Genomic DNA, 14,986 nt, shown 5'->3' with positions numbered 1-14,986 from the left:
TCGATTTTAAGATGTTGAGACCAGTCTGAAAAAAATGAGTTAAAGGTTTTATTAAATACACTGGGCCATGTTACTTGTTGACTGAAGTTCTGAGTGCCACTGGTCTGAACAATCAAGTGATTTCTCATAAAGTCAACATTATCAGATTGGTTATTTAAGGTGAAATTTAAAGAAAATTTATGTAATGCTGTAGCTAGGAGGCCAGTATATATGTATTTGTTTAAATCAGAGTTTCAAGTAATCTGGTCTGAAATCACTTGAAAATAAGTCTTTCAGCACTGTGAGTGAACATGTAGGTGAACATATTTAGATGTGATGCTCAACCTTTCCTTAAGCTTTATGTAGATACTCCTGCCCTGAATGTAGGCAAGACTGTTTTCCTTTTTTCGGCAAGGATAAATTTAATTTCTATGAAGAGGTAGATTCAGATGAATCAATAACTGTGACAGAAAGGAAAACTGTACAGCTTAATAGCTTCACATGAATATTTGAGCAAAAATAAATCAGCTGCTGTTGCTGCCTCTGCTTTTTGTTACTTGATTTTTCTGTTCTTTACGTTACTGCTTTGTTTGTACCTGATATCAGATAAGTTGCATCTTTCTTTGATAACTGTCTTCAATAACTTTTCCATTCCATAGGAATCATTGCAATTGGCAACATTAATGAAGCAATTGACCAAGGAAATCCTGAGAAAACTCTAGAAACTCTATTGTTGCCCTCAGCCAAGCTGCAAGATGTGAGACCAGTAAATGCAAGGCACTATCAGGATGTTCTGCACCATGCCAAAGCACAGAAATGCAAGGTTAGAGCTTTGACTGTTGCTGTTTGTCAGAAAATAAATGTCAATTCTTTTCACTTATATGTGTCCCTGTCCTGTTCTCCCCATGTTTGGATTAGCTGTACCAATGGGGTTGTAAATAAGCCAATGACAACAAACTGGCACTAAGTAATTTTCCACTACAACTTATTCTGACTGGGAAAAAGGGATTAATTCTCAATGTATTAATAATAAGACATATCCTGCATATATGTCACTACTAACTTGACATAACCTTGCTTATTTTTAATTCTGCTAGGTTGCTGCAGCTATTATAAAACATAGGCAGTAGTCACCCTGACGTAGTTATGAATTTGTGCAAGGATCTAGTTACTAGACTGTCAGGCAGGTAGTCACAATATGGACAGGAATTAAAGTATTTGCCAGAAAGGAGTCACAGTCATGCTGAAGGAGTCATGGTGTTCCTTAACAAACCTCTGAAGTACTTTGAGGAGACTCAGTTGCTTAAATCTGGTGTTTTATAATAGTGGAGATTTGTACATATTTCTGTTCTCGTTTTATCATGTAACAACGAGCTGGTTGCCTTGTATGTGCCTTCAGTTTAAACCTATCTCAGCAGGATATTGCTATCTGCTTCCCTCTGGTTAGTATCACAGCTCAGGAAAGCATAAACAAAGATCAGCCTAACAGCTTGCAAGATGTGACTGAACACAAGATTAGCTAAAGCAATTAGCACAGCGCTTAAAATGTCCAGTGTTTGTAAAAGACAGTTAAAATTCACATAATGCATTCCCAAAGTAATATGGTCAGCTGAAGAAAGTTCCTGAGCTTCAGCTCATAGAAATATCTTCCAGCTATTTTACCACCTTACCTGTGGTACCTGCTGTGAAACAGTATGTTTCCACAATCAGAGCTTTCAAAAGGCATTTGCAAATCTCAATTTTTTGCTTGGGTTCCCAGATAAGGGCTAGTTTCACTGAGGTCTGGATCCTAAAAAGCCTCCTCCCTTTCCATGTGTGCTGGGAGGGTTTAGTGCATGTTGACTACTAAATTACCTGTCCTGGAAGGGCCAGGGTTGGTATTTGCATCCAGAGAGTGTCCATGCAGGTGGTGGTTGTGCAGTGCTGGCTCAGGACATGCCAGACCATTTCAGCATGTGTAGCGAGCTGGGATGTCCCCAAGGCAGAGACCTACAGCCCACACACACCCACGTGCCTGCACACAGCAGCCTTGCCCTGGCTTGCTTCTACCAGCTGCCATTGTGCTCCCCAGGCACAAACAAGGTGCCTACCCATATCCCTGTGTGAATGTACTGATAGGAAACAAATGGGTGTCTCCAAGTTTTGGAACAAAAGTTGTGCAATCGCTTTGAAGTCTTCTTGCTCAAAAATTTGTGATGTTCCTAGAGACTTCCACTGGCTTTTCATTCCTGAGGTATTTTGGTTTTGCCGTCCTTTGACAACTACTTTAAACATCTCTGTACACAGAAACATTGTTCCTGTTTAGGAAGAGAGCAAGACACTGTACTATATGAGCTCCCAAAAGTACTCAGATGCATCAATGTGATTTACTTTCTATGCTGGTCAGTCACACAGACATCACTATTTTTTAGGTAAATATATGATTTAGATTGAACTTTTCTTAAAAAAAAAAAAATATCTAAACAGAATTGAAAAGATAGTGTGGTGTCTAAAGTCTGTCTATTCCCCACTTTCTCTGAGCCCTGTTTATAAAGCAGATCTGCCTTTAGTTGTATTTAGCATGATTTAAGAGTGAGCTGCAGTAAAAGGAAGTATTTGGTTTAGAAGGATCAGATAGGTCTCCCTGTGAACTTCCTGTGTTCCCCAGCATCTGGAAAAACATATGGGTCAAACCTACTTGCTTATTCTAACTAGCCTGCTGTCACATTCCTGTAGCTGTGGTGGATTTGGGGAAGTAGAATCTGCACCCAAACCTCCCATTACAGGTCTTAATCTCAGATCACACCTACTTGTTCCTTGCTGAAAATTGAAAATGCAAACCTGGAATTTATTTATTCCTGTAATCTTAAACCACAGCTTCTAACAGTTCTCAAGGCCAGTTCAAACAAAGTGTATTCAGGTCCTAGTGAAGAGAACCCCTGTGTTTAGGGAGTGTATTATGGATACCTAAAAAGTTAAACAGATGTGCCAAACTCTGAAATGGTTCCTGTGTTATTTTATTTTTTGAGTGATAGGCACACAGGTTTTACAGTTAGGTTCACGTTTTTTATATTTACAATAGTTTTATAACATCTGGATTATTTTAAAGTTATCCTTAAATCTGTTCTTGTGCATGTTGAGGGAATGACATGATTAAAACTAACTTAAATTAGGAACCAGAGAAAATTGAAGAAGGGGAGAGTTACCAGGCTGCAAATTCCTTGAAGATATTTTCCAGCACAAATGATTTTATCTAAGTAAAGTTTTTTACAATACTATTATCAAACTGATATAAAACATTTTTTTTCTCATCAGTGTCTTGCATGCTGCAGTTACAAACAAAACCACCAACAACTGAGCTCATTTTGTAGAACTTACACTCAGTATATATGTAGCTTTTGAGTTTCTGTAAATGTAAAAGCTGACCCTTTGCTTTATTAATGTGGACAACCAATCATAACTAGCTTCAGTATTTGTAACAGCATAGGTATTTCCTGTGAGGATGTGGAAACAGAGAATACTACAAAATAGCTTCTCTGTTTTACTTAACAAGCAAGAATAACACATGCCTGGATTCACACTGATAAGGGTTAGTTCCCAGCAACCTTCATGGGCTAGAGGAGTTCAGGCGCTGACGAAGTGGAAGAACAAGTCTCCAGTGCAAAGCTGGTTAAGCAGGCTCATAGGAGATGCTGCCATGGAAGTGTCAGGCTCTGTGTCTACAGCTGTAGATTTACTGCTCCTTGAACCTGTGGGGACTCTTGCTCTTTATTTCCAACATCCAGGACAGTATTTGCTCTTGGCTATGTGACAGGGAGCTTGGCAGCTCCTGGGTATGTAGAAAGTGCTTTTATTTGTTCCCATTTCTACTGGGCCAAAAACTTGTTTTCACATCACTGTTCCTGCAGTGATTGTGAGCTAAGAGCTAATTTGAAGTGTTTGGAAATAATGAATGGGCTTAAAAGTTCTGTTTGGATACTGATTCTTCTTCTGGTGTTCAGAGGCTGTGGTTTCTTCTCTGTAGCCATGAAAGTATCTTCTCAGAAGGAAATGGAAGTGTGGAGCCACTTCCCTGGATCTAGGTACACCAGATGTTGCAATGTGCATGATAAAATTATAGAGCTGGCGAGGTGTATTTCTGAAGATATTCCTTGCGTGGTGTGTGGAAGGAAGTAAATTTTACTGAGACTGTGTTTTTAACACTTCAAAATTTTTTAAGTTTAATTGTTGCTCCTGAGGTTTGTTGCTGCCTGGGTTAATACTACACAAAATCATAATTAAAATAACATAAATATAGAACTAAATTCATTTTTCCCTGGATATTTTAACCATTGTTAGATAGATATTGGATTGACTTCTAATTTTTGACATCAGAAAATAAAGGAAAGGATCAAGACAACTGTTCAAACTGCTAAGGCATAAAGCGATTAGATAAAAAGAATACAACCCATCTGTGTTGTAATAGTAATAGTTGATGTGATGGATAATAAGGATAATATTGCTTGGCACAAAGCAAATAGCAAAGATGGTAAGGATCAAAAGACTGACTTTAACATACCAAAACCATTCATGAGTTTTGAGTGTTCGTATAATTGAGACATAGCAGAAAACGATAGTTGCAAGAGGTATTAAAAACCCAAAGATAGCTAAAGAAACATAGTAGTAGAACTGAAAGGAAGATATTGTTTCACAGGCATTGTGCACATCATGACAGGTATAAATATCCAGTTGTTTCACATAATAGCTTTGTTGCATTATACAAAGTGGGAGCATGTACAAGAACACAATGGTCCACACAGTAGCACAGACCGCAATGGCATAGGCACGTTTCGGCAGGCTCTTGTAGGTGAAGGGGTGAACAATGGCCATGTAGCGGCTGACACTGATGCACATCAGCAGCAGAATGGAGCAGTACATGTTGCCATAAAACACCACAGTGGTAGTTCGACACATCATTTCCCCAAAAATCCAGTTGTTCCCGTTGATGTGGTATGCTATTTTGAAGGGCAGCATGATGCAGAAGAGCAGATCTGAAACTGCCAAGTTTGTGTAGAGGATGGCAGTACACACAGACCGGATCCTGAAGAGCAACATCCACAAAATGATGGCGTTAGATGGTACACCTAACAAAACAGCACTGAGGTAGATAGCGGGTATTAGCTTGGTGCTCAGAGAACTGGTCAGGTACTCCACTGTGGTGTTGTTCACTTCTGTTAAAGTAGAGTCGTTTGACTTTTTTGAAGAGCATTTGTGTTCTCTAATATGGATGGTCGTTGTCTCCCCTTCTATAGCATAAGGGGGGATATAATCGTAGTCTCTTGCTGAAATTCCACGAAAAGTCTTGATAAGAGACACTGTTTTAATTGCAGAGCCATTCAATGAAAATTCTGAAGCTTAAAAAAAAAAGTTAAAATTGTTAGAAAGGGCAAACTACTGGATTAGCAATGTAATTCACCTTCAGGTATGGAGAAAAGTAAACATCTCCATATGAAAAGCAATAAATGTTTAAAAGATTTGGTGGCATTCTCCTTTGCTTCGGGTGTTCATATCAAACATACTCAAGGACAATCTTTATTTGTTATCTCACATCCAACCTTAAAAATTAGCATCAATTTAATGTTAAGATGATCTTTCTGCATTTTTCATGGTTTCAGTCATCTTTGGTTAAAAACATCAGACACTTGTGTAATGTTTGTCACCTGTAGGGGGGTTTTTCCCAGTAGTAACAATGTTGGTAATTCAGCATATAAACAGCAGTCCTGGCCTATGTCTGATCAGAACTTCCAAAGCAACTGTGGTACTATCCTTGTCACTTCATAGATGAAATGCATGACTGCAAAGGTTGCAAAAAGTGCTGTCTTGTCTAACACAGGCTGAAAATTACAAATTAGAAAATTGAAATAACTCAATTTTTTGGTCTCACATATGAAATTAATGTTGTTCTTCAGCTTCTGACTAAAGCAAACCAGACCTTTTCAGCTTCTCGTATGTGAGGAAGGGCAGTTAGTCTTGAGAACTGAAAACAAATTCTTTGGTATTAGATCAAATTTGTTGGCAAGTGAATAAAACTTCATGCAGCAGGAAAATTTTCAGTGAGTAAATATTGTCAGCATGTGGTCAAAGCCAGTGATGCCACTTTTATTAATGTTTGTTCCTCAGTCTTTAGCAGAGAACTTTGTAGAGACATTGACATTTCCAGATAAGGCATAAATGTGTTCAAAATACTTTCTAAAACCATGTGATACAAAATAGATTTTTAAGAATAAACAGCTAATTCTGTAATTTAAAAATTTTCTTAGCTGTGTTTAATGCAAAAAGACAGTGTAAAGCTTAGAGCATGCATCTTGAAACTGGAATTCAGAAGCAAACTGAAATTTGGATGGAAACCTGTGAGTTTTTCTTTTACCCTTCCATGTTGGAATGAGATACGGAAAGCAGTTCTATCAGTGCTCACTGGCACATTTATGGTAGAATATTTTGAAATTATAATTAGTAGACTGCATCCCTTTTAGGAATTTTTCTGGATGGTTAATACAGAAAATTAATTTTAGACAAGTCTTTAAAAGACGTATATGTACATGCACGTGCATATATATTGTGTATATATATAAAATAGCATTTTAAAATGAGCTTGGTTTGAAAATTGCTATAATTCTAGTGAGGAAAAAAAATGAGCTTATTATTTGATCATTTCCTTTGGTTATTTTTGTCACAGTGGTTATCTAAGCATTCCCTTCTAATATCACAATCTGTGAAGTCATAATTCTGTTGAACATTTTAAAGCAGAAAGAACAAGACTCTACAGGTTTAGGATTACCATATCACTACAGAAATACTAGGAAAATGGTGCATCTTCAGTAAGCACAGAAAGATCCCTTAAATAAAATTCCTTATAGAAAGTAACGGGGGTGAGGTAAGGTGTCACTGAAATGGAAGAATAAAAATCTGCCTCAAGTGAGACTTCCTAGAGTATAGTTTTCTGTAATGATGCATGTGGAACCTATTTAAACTGGCAAAGTGCCAACATTGTAAAAAAGCCCATGTTATTGACTAAAATATAAACTAGATACAGAAAGGAGGACTCACCTGTTGTGAAAATACTGAAGGTAAGAGAGATCAGTCCAGTGAAAACCCGTATCTTCATTGTAGTACGTGAAATCCAGCTAGCCAAACAATGATGCTGCTCTAGTTCATTTCAAGAGGTGTTTTGTGGGGGATTTTCTCCCCTTTGTAAGGGACTAAAGAGTGATTGATCTGTCCTCCAGAAGCATCCTGTAGGCATGAGGTTTATGGTAAGGAGCTAGTTTGTTCTTTGTCTACTACAGCAAGAGGGTGTGACGTATCCAAATATGCACACATGACTCAGTTTCAGCCTCTGCCCAACACAGAGATAAAATTGCTTTACAGCAGCAGTTTAACTCCTAATTCACCACGAGCCTGAAGCTGATGTGGGGGGTTCTACTGGAATTTGTACATACAGGTATTTGGGTAAAAATGTTATTTCTGGAAAAATGAAAGGGTGTGTTTAGCAAACCCCCAAGGGTCTCATCCACAGATCCAGATGAAATGTTGCTGAACTCTGTACCCTTCTCAAGGAAGAAGCCAGGCTTGGAGAAGAGTGTGGTGATTTTGGTTTAGTAAATGCAAAGGTGAAAGCAAGCCACACATACAAACATGCCTTAAGAAAACTGTGCTGTGCTTTGCCTCTTACCTCCCTACCCACTGTTAGCTGTTTGTGCTCCTTCGATCCAGCTGTTGGCTTTGCTCAGGCAGTTCCCACCCCTCCACAGCCTGCAACCTCTAAAACCTTTCCCCTATTTTCATCTGCTGTTTTGTTGATCCCTTCCTTTTCCTCTGCCTAGCTTTTTTTATTTGGCATTCAAAAAAAAAAAAAAACCAACACCCAGAAAACAAAAAAGAAACAATGACTTACTTCAGCAGACAATATTAGCCAAAGCCTTGATCTGGCTTCCAAGCAAGTGGTGAGGCTTGGCATAAGCTGTTCTTGGCTCCAGAGCAGTATTTGTGTCTGTTCTTGTATTTAGTGTGTAAAAGCTGGACACCAGATAAGGAATTATTTTCAGTTTCCCAATCCTTTTTTCAAAATTGTCAACTGTAGCTTGGGAATTTAATATACACTCTTTCAAATGTTAACCCTGACTTTCTTGTTGGAAAAACTTGTGGTGTGTGTCCACTGTCATGCAATTTCCTGATACTACTTGATTTTATTTAGATATTCTGCTACCTTGTTTACATATATGATGCGAACAGAAGAGTCTGTCTTTAGTGGGTTTTACCAGTTTTCTCTTTGTAATTTCTGTGGATAACAGATTTATTGGATTTTTGGCCTGGAGCTGAGCAAAAAACCAGGACTATTCATTGTGAAGCTGGTTCTTTGTCCACACTGCTTTAGTCTGAGAGAGTTTACGGGTGTTTTTTTTCCCCTGAAATATTTCTGTGTATATACTTCTAGATCTTTATCAAATAAGTACATTCCAGTCTCTCTCATCATTAGTCTACTGTAGATCTGGCACTCCTATTTCCTCTTTAGGATGAATTTTTTCCCCCACCTACTGGATTAGATTTTAAATGTCACTTTAGCTCCAAAACCCTATTTTTTCACCTGAAGTGTTGGTTTACCTGTGAACCTGGACAGCCAAAGCAGGGTTGGTTAGTGAGGATAATGAGCCCACTTTCATGCACCTATTTTAACTTGGGTTTGATATCACGCACTGTCAGCCTGTAGGAAGAGTGAGACCTGCCTGCTGCTTAATTCCTGAAATGTTCACCACCTGAGCTAAATTATCATTACTAAACTTGAGCTGTCTTTATGTCAGTTTTCACTGTTACTTTCTAATGTAATTTGTGCCAAGGTGTGTATGCTGATTGTTTCCAAATAAAGGGTTCTGAAAGAAAGCCAACTTTCTGCAGTTTTGTGCTTTATGCTCTTTATGCTACTATCACAACCCTGTCTGATAATGTGTGGTTTTATTTGACATTCAGATTACCTTGCTTATGTATCATGGAAATGAAAATGTGTCTAGCTTCACTCAAAATGTTTATTGATCTTTAGCAGGATGGTGTCTTCTACACATGAAAACTTTCAGAGCTTTCTAATTGAACAGGAGCTTATTCAAGTCAGTAAATAGAATATGAATGTGTTTTTTTGCTGATTTTAAGCAGTCAAATTCTTTTTAGTGTCCAAGGGCTTCACAAGAGGAGCTTGTATGTTGGAGCTCTATCAGTATGTTCAGACAACTTTTGTTATAATTCATTTTTTTTTTCAAGGCTTTTCTCTATCCTTTTTCCAGGAATCCCAAGATGAATCAGCACTTCTGTGGTTGGATGAAATACAAAAAGGAATCAATGATGCCAATAACAATATAAAAGAAGTGGCAATCTGTAAGCATTAACCTGCATTCTCATTGCTCCTGTTTTTCTTAGTTTTGAAAAACTGAAATTGGTTATTTATTTTTTCCACTTCAAAGTGTGGCAGTCCTTTAAAATACATCAAAAGAAACAAATACATGTTCTTTGTCATAGTGAAATGAGGGTGACTTAGATCTTCAGGGGTGGTGGTGTTTATATCTAAAGTGGTAATCCTTAAGGCTTAGCTAATAATTTAGTGGATTTGGTTATATAGATTGACATCACCAAGATTTCTAGTGTTAGTGTACCTTCACATAGCAGGTGAAACAGAAAGCTATGTGAATGGGAAGGGATATACTGTTCAGGAGCTTATTTCTCTTATATAAGACTAAAATCTTGATGCATGTTGTAAGAGCAAATTCTTATGTGTTTACAACTTTGCTTATTCTTATTTCATTATAATGCCTTTTATTAAGTGCTAATAAACAAAATTTAGGAACTCTATTTTATATTAACTTTAAAAGTAGTGTAAAAAGATCACTCATGCTTTTTGGAGAAGTGCATGCTCTTCTAATCTGTAAAAAGGAGGAAATCTGTAGGAAAAATGCTGAGGCTTATCCTGCCAGAGCATTGTGTACTGGATGCAGTCAACACCTTCTGTCAAGGTTTGGATTGAATATAATAATTCTAGAAAAATAGTCATAATACGTAATAAACTTTGGCAAGTAATTGTGGCGTCCCTACCCGTTCTTGCTTGGGACCAGCACAGAGCAATCAAGGTTGTTAGCTTGGCATTGGGTATTGGTTCACCTTCTGCTTGACTTGGCTTGGGGTGAGTCAGTGTCACCTTCTTTTGCACCCTAAGAGCTTGTGAATACAACTGCTGAAGTCGGTGCATTCCTGCAGTGCTGCATTCAGCCTTCGTTAGTGCAGTGCAGCAGCCTGTTTACTTGTAGGCAGGCTATATCAATAGCTAGTGCTTGGAAGGTTGTGGGTGGAAGAAAACAAACAGAGCGATTACAAAATCTTCTATGGCCGTTACAGAAACATTGCATTTAGCATTACTGTTAATTTAGAATTGATTTACTCTATTAATACAGTCTTAACTTAAACAGTCAGATACACTGAAGACACTTGAAGTATTTTTGTAGGTCACACATCTGTAGTGAAAAGCACCTCACTTGTGTTTTCTGAGGCAGGGTCAGATGAACGCATATTGTCCAGCCTTGTAGAGCTCTTGTACTCAGGAGTGCTGATATCTTCTTTTGTGGACAAAAATGGCTTCCTATCAATGCCATCCAGAGGCATGAGGAAACATCTTGAGTGTAGAGAAGGGAATGAAATGCATAGCTTATAAACAAATGTAAATGAAATCTAAAGAGCAGCTTGAAAACATTCTCATTTGTGTCCACTGGTGTAAAAGCATTAAGAATATATCTCATACCTGGCCTGCAGAAATTAGCACAGCATTATCCATATACCAATACCATACTAGCTAGCTGTTGTAGTAAAATCTTTTCATATATTCTGTGTTTGTAGTAAATGCACAGCTTTCCACAATCAAGTATGATCAGTAGAACTGTTTTAACAAGTCGCTTGTGGAAATAACTACTAATCTCCTGTACTCTGCCCTCTGGGTTTAAAGGAAGCAGTGTCAGCACAGCACATTCTTCAGAAGAGCTCTAAGGTTTTGCAGCTAAAAACTGAGATTTAAGATTTCCCCATGGCACAGAACCTGATACTTCCTGTAACAAACATCCTGTCTCAGGAAGTTAGCATGTTGTGCTCTAAACTTGAAGTTCAGCTTGATCACAACTTGGAAACAAGCTTTTATTTTGATCTATCTCAGAGATGCTATTTTTTGAAAGGCAAAGAACTCCCCACGTCCCACTCCAAAACTTTTGTAAGGCAGCCAAAGACTTATTTTTCAGCCAGAAAAAAGTGTATTTTTGAAATAGTAGTAATGGCAATAAAATAAACAGTAAAATAAGAGAAGGTACTGACAACTGTACTAAAATAGTCTTGATCTCTTCCAAACTAATTTTTATGCCTTATATAGATATTAAATACTACAGTATTAAAATTTTAAGACTTTTACAAACTGTCTTCCCTGTCAGTAAAGAACTCTGTATCTTGTGTCTTTATTTAGGAGGACGTGTTTAGTAAATGCAGGTGTGCTTCCTAATTCTTTGTGGTGTTTGTGCAGTTTGCTTCACTTCTTGAATCGGTTCAACCACTGTATTCCTTATCTAAGTGGAGGACAAAACGAAATTGGCCAAATATCAGCTGTATAGCCTTCAGGAATAGACACCAATACCAACCTTAGTCTTGAGCAGGACGAGATCATCTGTCAAAGCAGGATCTGTCATAAGAGAGCCCACGTTACAGGAAGAAGCAGTTCTTTGGCCATGTTAAGAGTTCAGGTTTATCACACTAAACATCTGCATCTTTGTATATCATAGCTGTTTGAAGGGAGGATGGGTGCAGAAAAGAGCCTTTCACAGTGTTGATCTGATACTGGCAACCCAACTGCTGCAGGAGCAGACTGGAGCCCACAGTTCTCTTGCAGCTGGGAAGGGCTAAGCTCTGTTTAGCTTATAATTTTACAGTGTTCACATGACCCTTCTTTAGAGCAACAGCTGCAGCAATAATTGCTAGCACTTCAGTGGAAAGGAATAATTTCTGTTGAATTGGTTTTTGCCCTACTAAACATTTTTCTTACATTTTCCTTCAAAAAACAAATGCATAACTGATGATGAGAAAAAGCTAGGCAGCAGGCCTACAGAAACAATGCTTAGCTAGGTTGTGTGCTCTTTTGTCTTTATAACAAGAGCTTCTAGCACCCATAACTATAGGATGAAAAGGAGGAAGAAAAGCATTCAAATACTGGTGACCAGAGTTGATGAGGCACATGGGATTGTGTATGACTAGGGCTGAGCCACCTGGGCCAGCAGCAGTAAGCTGGTAATGTGTGGCTTTCCAGTTTTTCCAACTTCCTTGATGCTAAGGCCAGATGCCTGGGCATCATGATACCGCAGCTGTGGTACAAAGTCATCTCCAGTCTCATGGGGAGCATGTGCATGCTTGGCAGGGATCTGTTTCAAAGCACAGAAAAATAGCAGAATGCTATCTGGTAGAAATCCAAACGGTGGTGGTGTGGTGTTGTGTATTCGCTTTGTTTTTCTGCTGGCTGCCAATGAATTTGGAGATTGATCTGTTACAGTCTAGCCAAAGCTACCCATTCAACCTCAGTCAAACTAACCACAAAGAAAAACTGTTTCTCTTGTTGAAATGCTTTCCTGCTAACTTAGTCTCATGCAGTGCCTCCCGTATGTAGGTACCTTTTGGGTCAGCTCTGTAAGCAGAGGGAGTAATTGCTACCCTGTAAGCAGGGTGGAAAATGTGACACCCATCTACAAGAGAGGCAGAAAGGAGGATTCAGAAAACTATAGACCTGTCAGTCTGACCTCGGTGCCAGGGAAGGTCATGGAGCAGGTCATCTTGGGTGCCATTAAAAGTCATATAATGGACAACCAGGGGATCAGACCTAGTCAGCATGGGTTTATGAAAGGCAGGTCCTGCCTGACAAACCTGATATCCTTCTATGACAAGATGACCTGACTATTGGACGAGGGAAAAGCTGTGGATATTGTCTACCTGGATTTTTGAAAAGCATTCAACACAGTTCCCCATAGAATTCTCATAGAAAAACCAGCTGCCCATGGCCTGGATGAGCAAACGGTCTGCTGGGCCAAGCACTGGCTGGATGCACGGTCCCAGAGAGTGGTGGTCAATGGAGCTAAATCCAGCTGGCGGCCGGTCACAAGTGGTGTTCCTCAGGGCTCGGTGTTGGGACCATTTCTGTTCAACATCTTTATTGATGATCTTGATAAGGACATAGAGTGTATCATCAGTAAGTTTGCAGATGACACCAAGTTAAGCAGGAGTGTCGATCTGCATGAGGATAGGGAGGCTCTACAGAGGGACTTGGATAGATTGGATTGGTGGGCCAACGTCAACGGGATGAGCTTCAACAAGGCCAAATGCCAGGTCCTGCACTTGGGCCACAACAACCCCCTGCATCGCTACAGGCTTGGGGAGGTGTGGCTGGAGAGCTGTCTGGAAGAGAAGGATCTGGGGGTTCTAACTGACAAGCAGCTGAACATGAGCCAGCAGTGTGCCCAGGTGGCCAAGAAAGCCAACGGCATCCTGGCTTGTATTAGAAATAGTGTGACCAGCAGAAGAAGGGAGGTGATAGTCCCCCTGTACTCTGCACTGGTGAGGACACACCTGGAGTATTGTGTCCAGTTTTGGGCACCTCAATATGAGAGAGATATCGAGGTGCTGGAGCGAGTGCAGAGGAGGGCAATGAAGCTGGTGAAGGGCCTGGAGAACAAATCCTGTGAGGAGCAATTGAAGGAGCTGGGACTGTTTAGTTTGAGGAAGAGAAGGCTGAGGGGAGACTTCATCACTCTCTACAACTACCTGAAAGGACATCGTAGAGAGGTTGGTGCTGGTGTCTTCTCACAGGTAATTAGCATTAGAAAAAGAGGGAATGGCTTTAAACTGCAACAGGGAAGGTTCAGACTGGACATTAGGAAAAAGTTTTTCACAGAAAGAGTGGTCAGACAGTGGAATAGGCTGCCCAGGGAGGTGGTGGAGTCACTATCCCTGGATGTGTTTAAGGGTCGTTTAGATGAGATGCAGGGGGATATGGTGTAGGGGAGAACTTGTAGAGTAGGGCTGATGGTTGGACTCGATGATCCCAAGGGTCTTTTCCAACCTGAATGATTCTGTGATTCAGAGCACTGAGTGTGGGGAGGGATCTTTTTTGTATTGATCTGGATATACACAAGATAAGGAAAAGTGTTTGTTGCTGCAGTGTGAAGCACAGCTGTGGGATGCAAAGGTAGCCAGGTTCACTTCAGCCAGTACATAATGTATATGTTCTAGTCATATGTCTATTCACTTGTTCCTCTGTGTATGGATCTTGAATTTAGATGTGAAAGAATACCATTAAAAAAACAGAGCAGCAGTTTCTAAAGCAGCACATACTGTATAAAGCATTTTTAAGTGCCTTTGGTGATGGTGGAACCTGCACAAAGCAAAAGATGCTTAGGAAGTCCTGAATCAGAGTATGGGCAATGTTGTATAACCTCAAAGTTTGAACATTCTTCACAGCATTCACCTCTCAGTGCCCTGGAAGCAAAAGGTGCATCTCTGGCAAACTCAAGGGCATGAATTTGCTGCATCAGCTTTAAACAAGCTTCCAGGGGGTAAGGACAAGAAAGGGTCATTTCAGGATTCTGGCTAGGATGCTGTTAGTGTTGCAAGACTTTGGTCCAAAGTGATCAACAGATGATGGCCTGTCTGTTAGGGCAGGGTGCATGGGGGTATACCTGCCATCCTCAACACCTGCTCTGGTGTGTTACTTGATGTGGGAGCAGCTATGCCCTCAGATTGCTCTCGGTTGTGTTGTGGCTGCATGGGCTACCTGGGTGGAGGGCATGTTTTCTATCTAATAAGCCTGCTGTTCTCTGAAATACTTGTCCTTACAAGCATGAAGGAGGCTGCAAATGGGTGAAGTACTGAATTGCTCTGTATGTCATACTGTCTGTGTATGCCAGCCTTGGAAGTCCATTATTAAAGTTGCTGGAGG

The 14,986-nt window shown here is 39.7% G+C and overlaps 2 protein-coding genes across 7 annotated transcripts in view; one reads left to right on the top strand and one right to left on the bottom strand.

Annotated features, from left to right (window-relative positions):
• IQGAP2 (IQ motif containing GTPase activating protein 2) overlaps positions 1–14,986 on the top strand; it is a 131,866-nt gene that overhangs the window by 91,183 nt on the left and 25,697 nt on the right. For all 6 annotated transcript variants that reach the window (XM_074812123.1, XM_074812126.1, XM_074812127.1 and 3 more), the window contains 2 exons: positions 639–802; positions 9,270–9,360. In XM_074812123.1, coding sequence (XP_074668224.1) covers positions 639–802; positions 9,270–9,360 — 255 coding nt within the window. The remainder of the gene's footprint in view (positions 1–638; positions 803–9,269; positions 9,361–14,986) is intronic.
• Positions 2,960–7,693, bottom strand: F2RL2 (coagulation factor II thrombin receptor like 2). Its single transcript, XM_074812129.1, has 3 exons — positions 7,670–7,693; positions 7,045–7,230; positions 2,960–5,351 (listed from the first exon to the last, which is right to left on the bottom strand). The coding sequence occupies exons 2-3, from the start codon at positions 7,100–7,102 to the stop codon at positions 4,264–4,266; spliced, it is 1,146 nt and encodes a 381-aa protein (XP_074668230.1). The 5' UTR covers positions 7,103–7,230; positions 7,670–7,693; the 3' UTR covers positions 2,960–4,263.

This window comes from Strix aluco, chromosome Z (assembly GCF_031877795.1).
Source record: "Strix aluco isolate bStrAlu1 chromosome Z, bStrAlu1.hap1, whole genome shotgun sequence".
Classification (NCBI taxonomy): Eukaryota; Metazoa; Chordata; class Aves; order Strigiformes; family Strigidae; genus Strix; species Strix aluco.
This window is presented reverse-complemented; position numbering and strand designations above follow the sequence as displayed.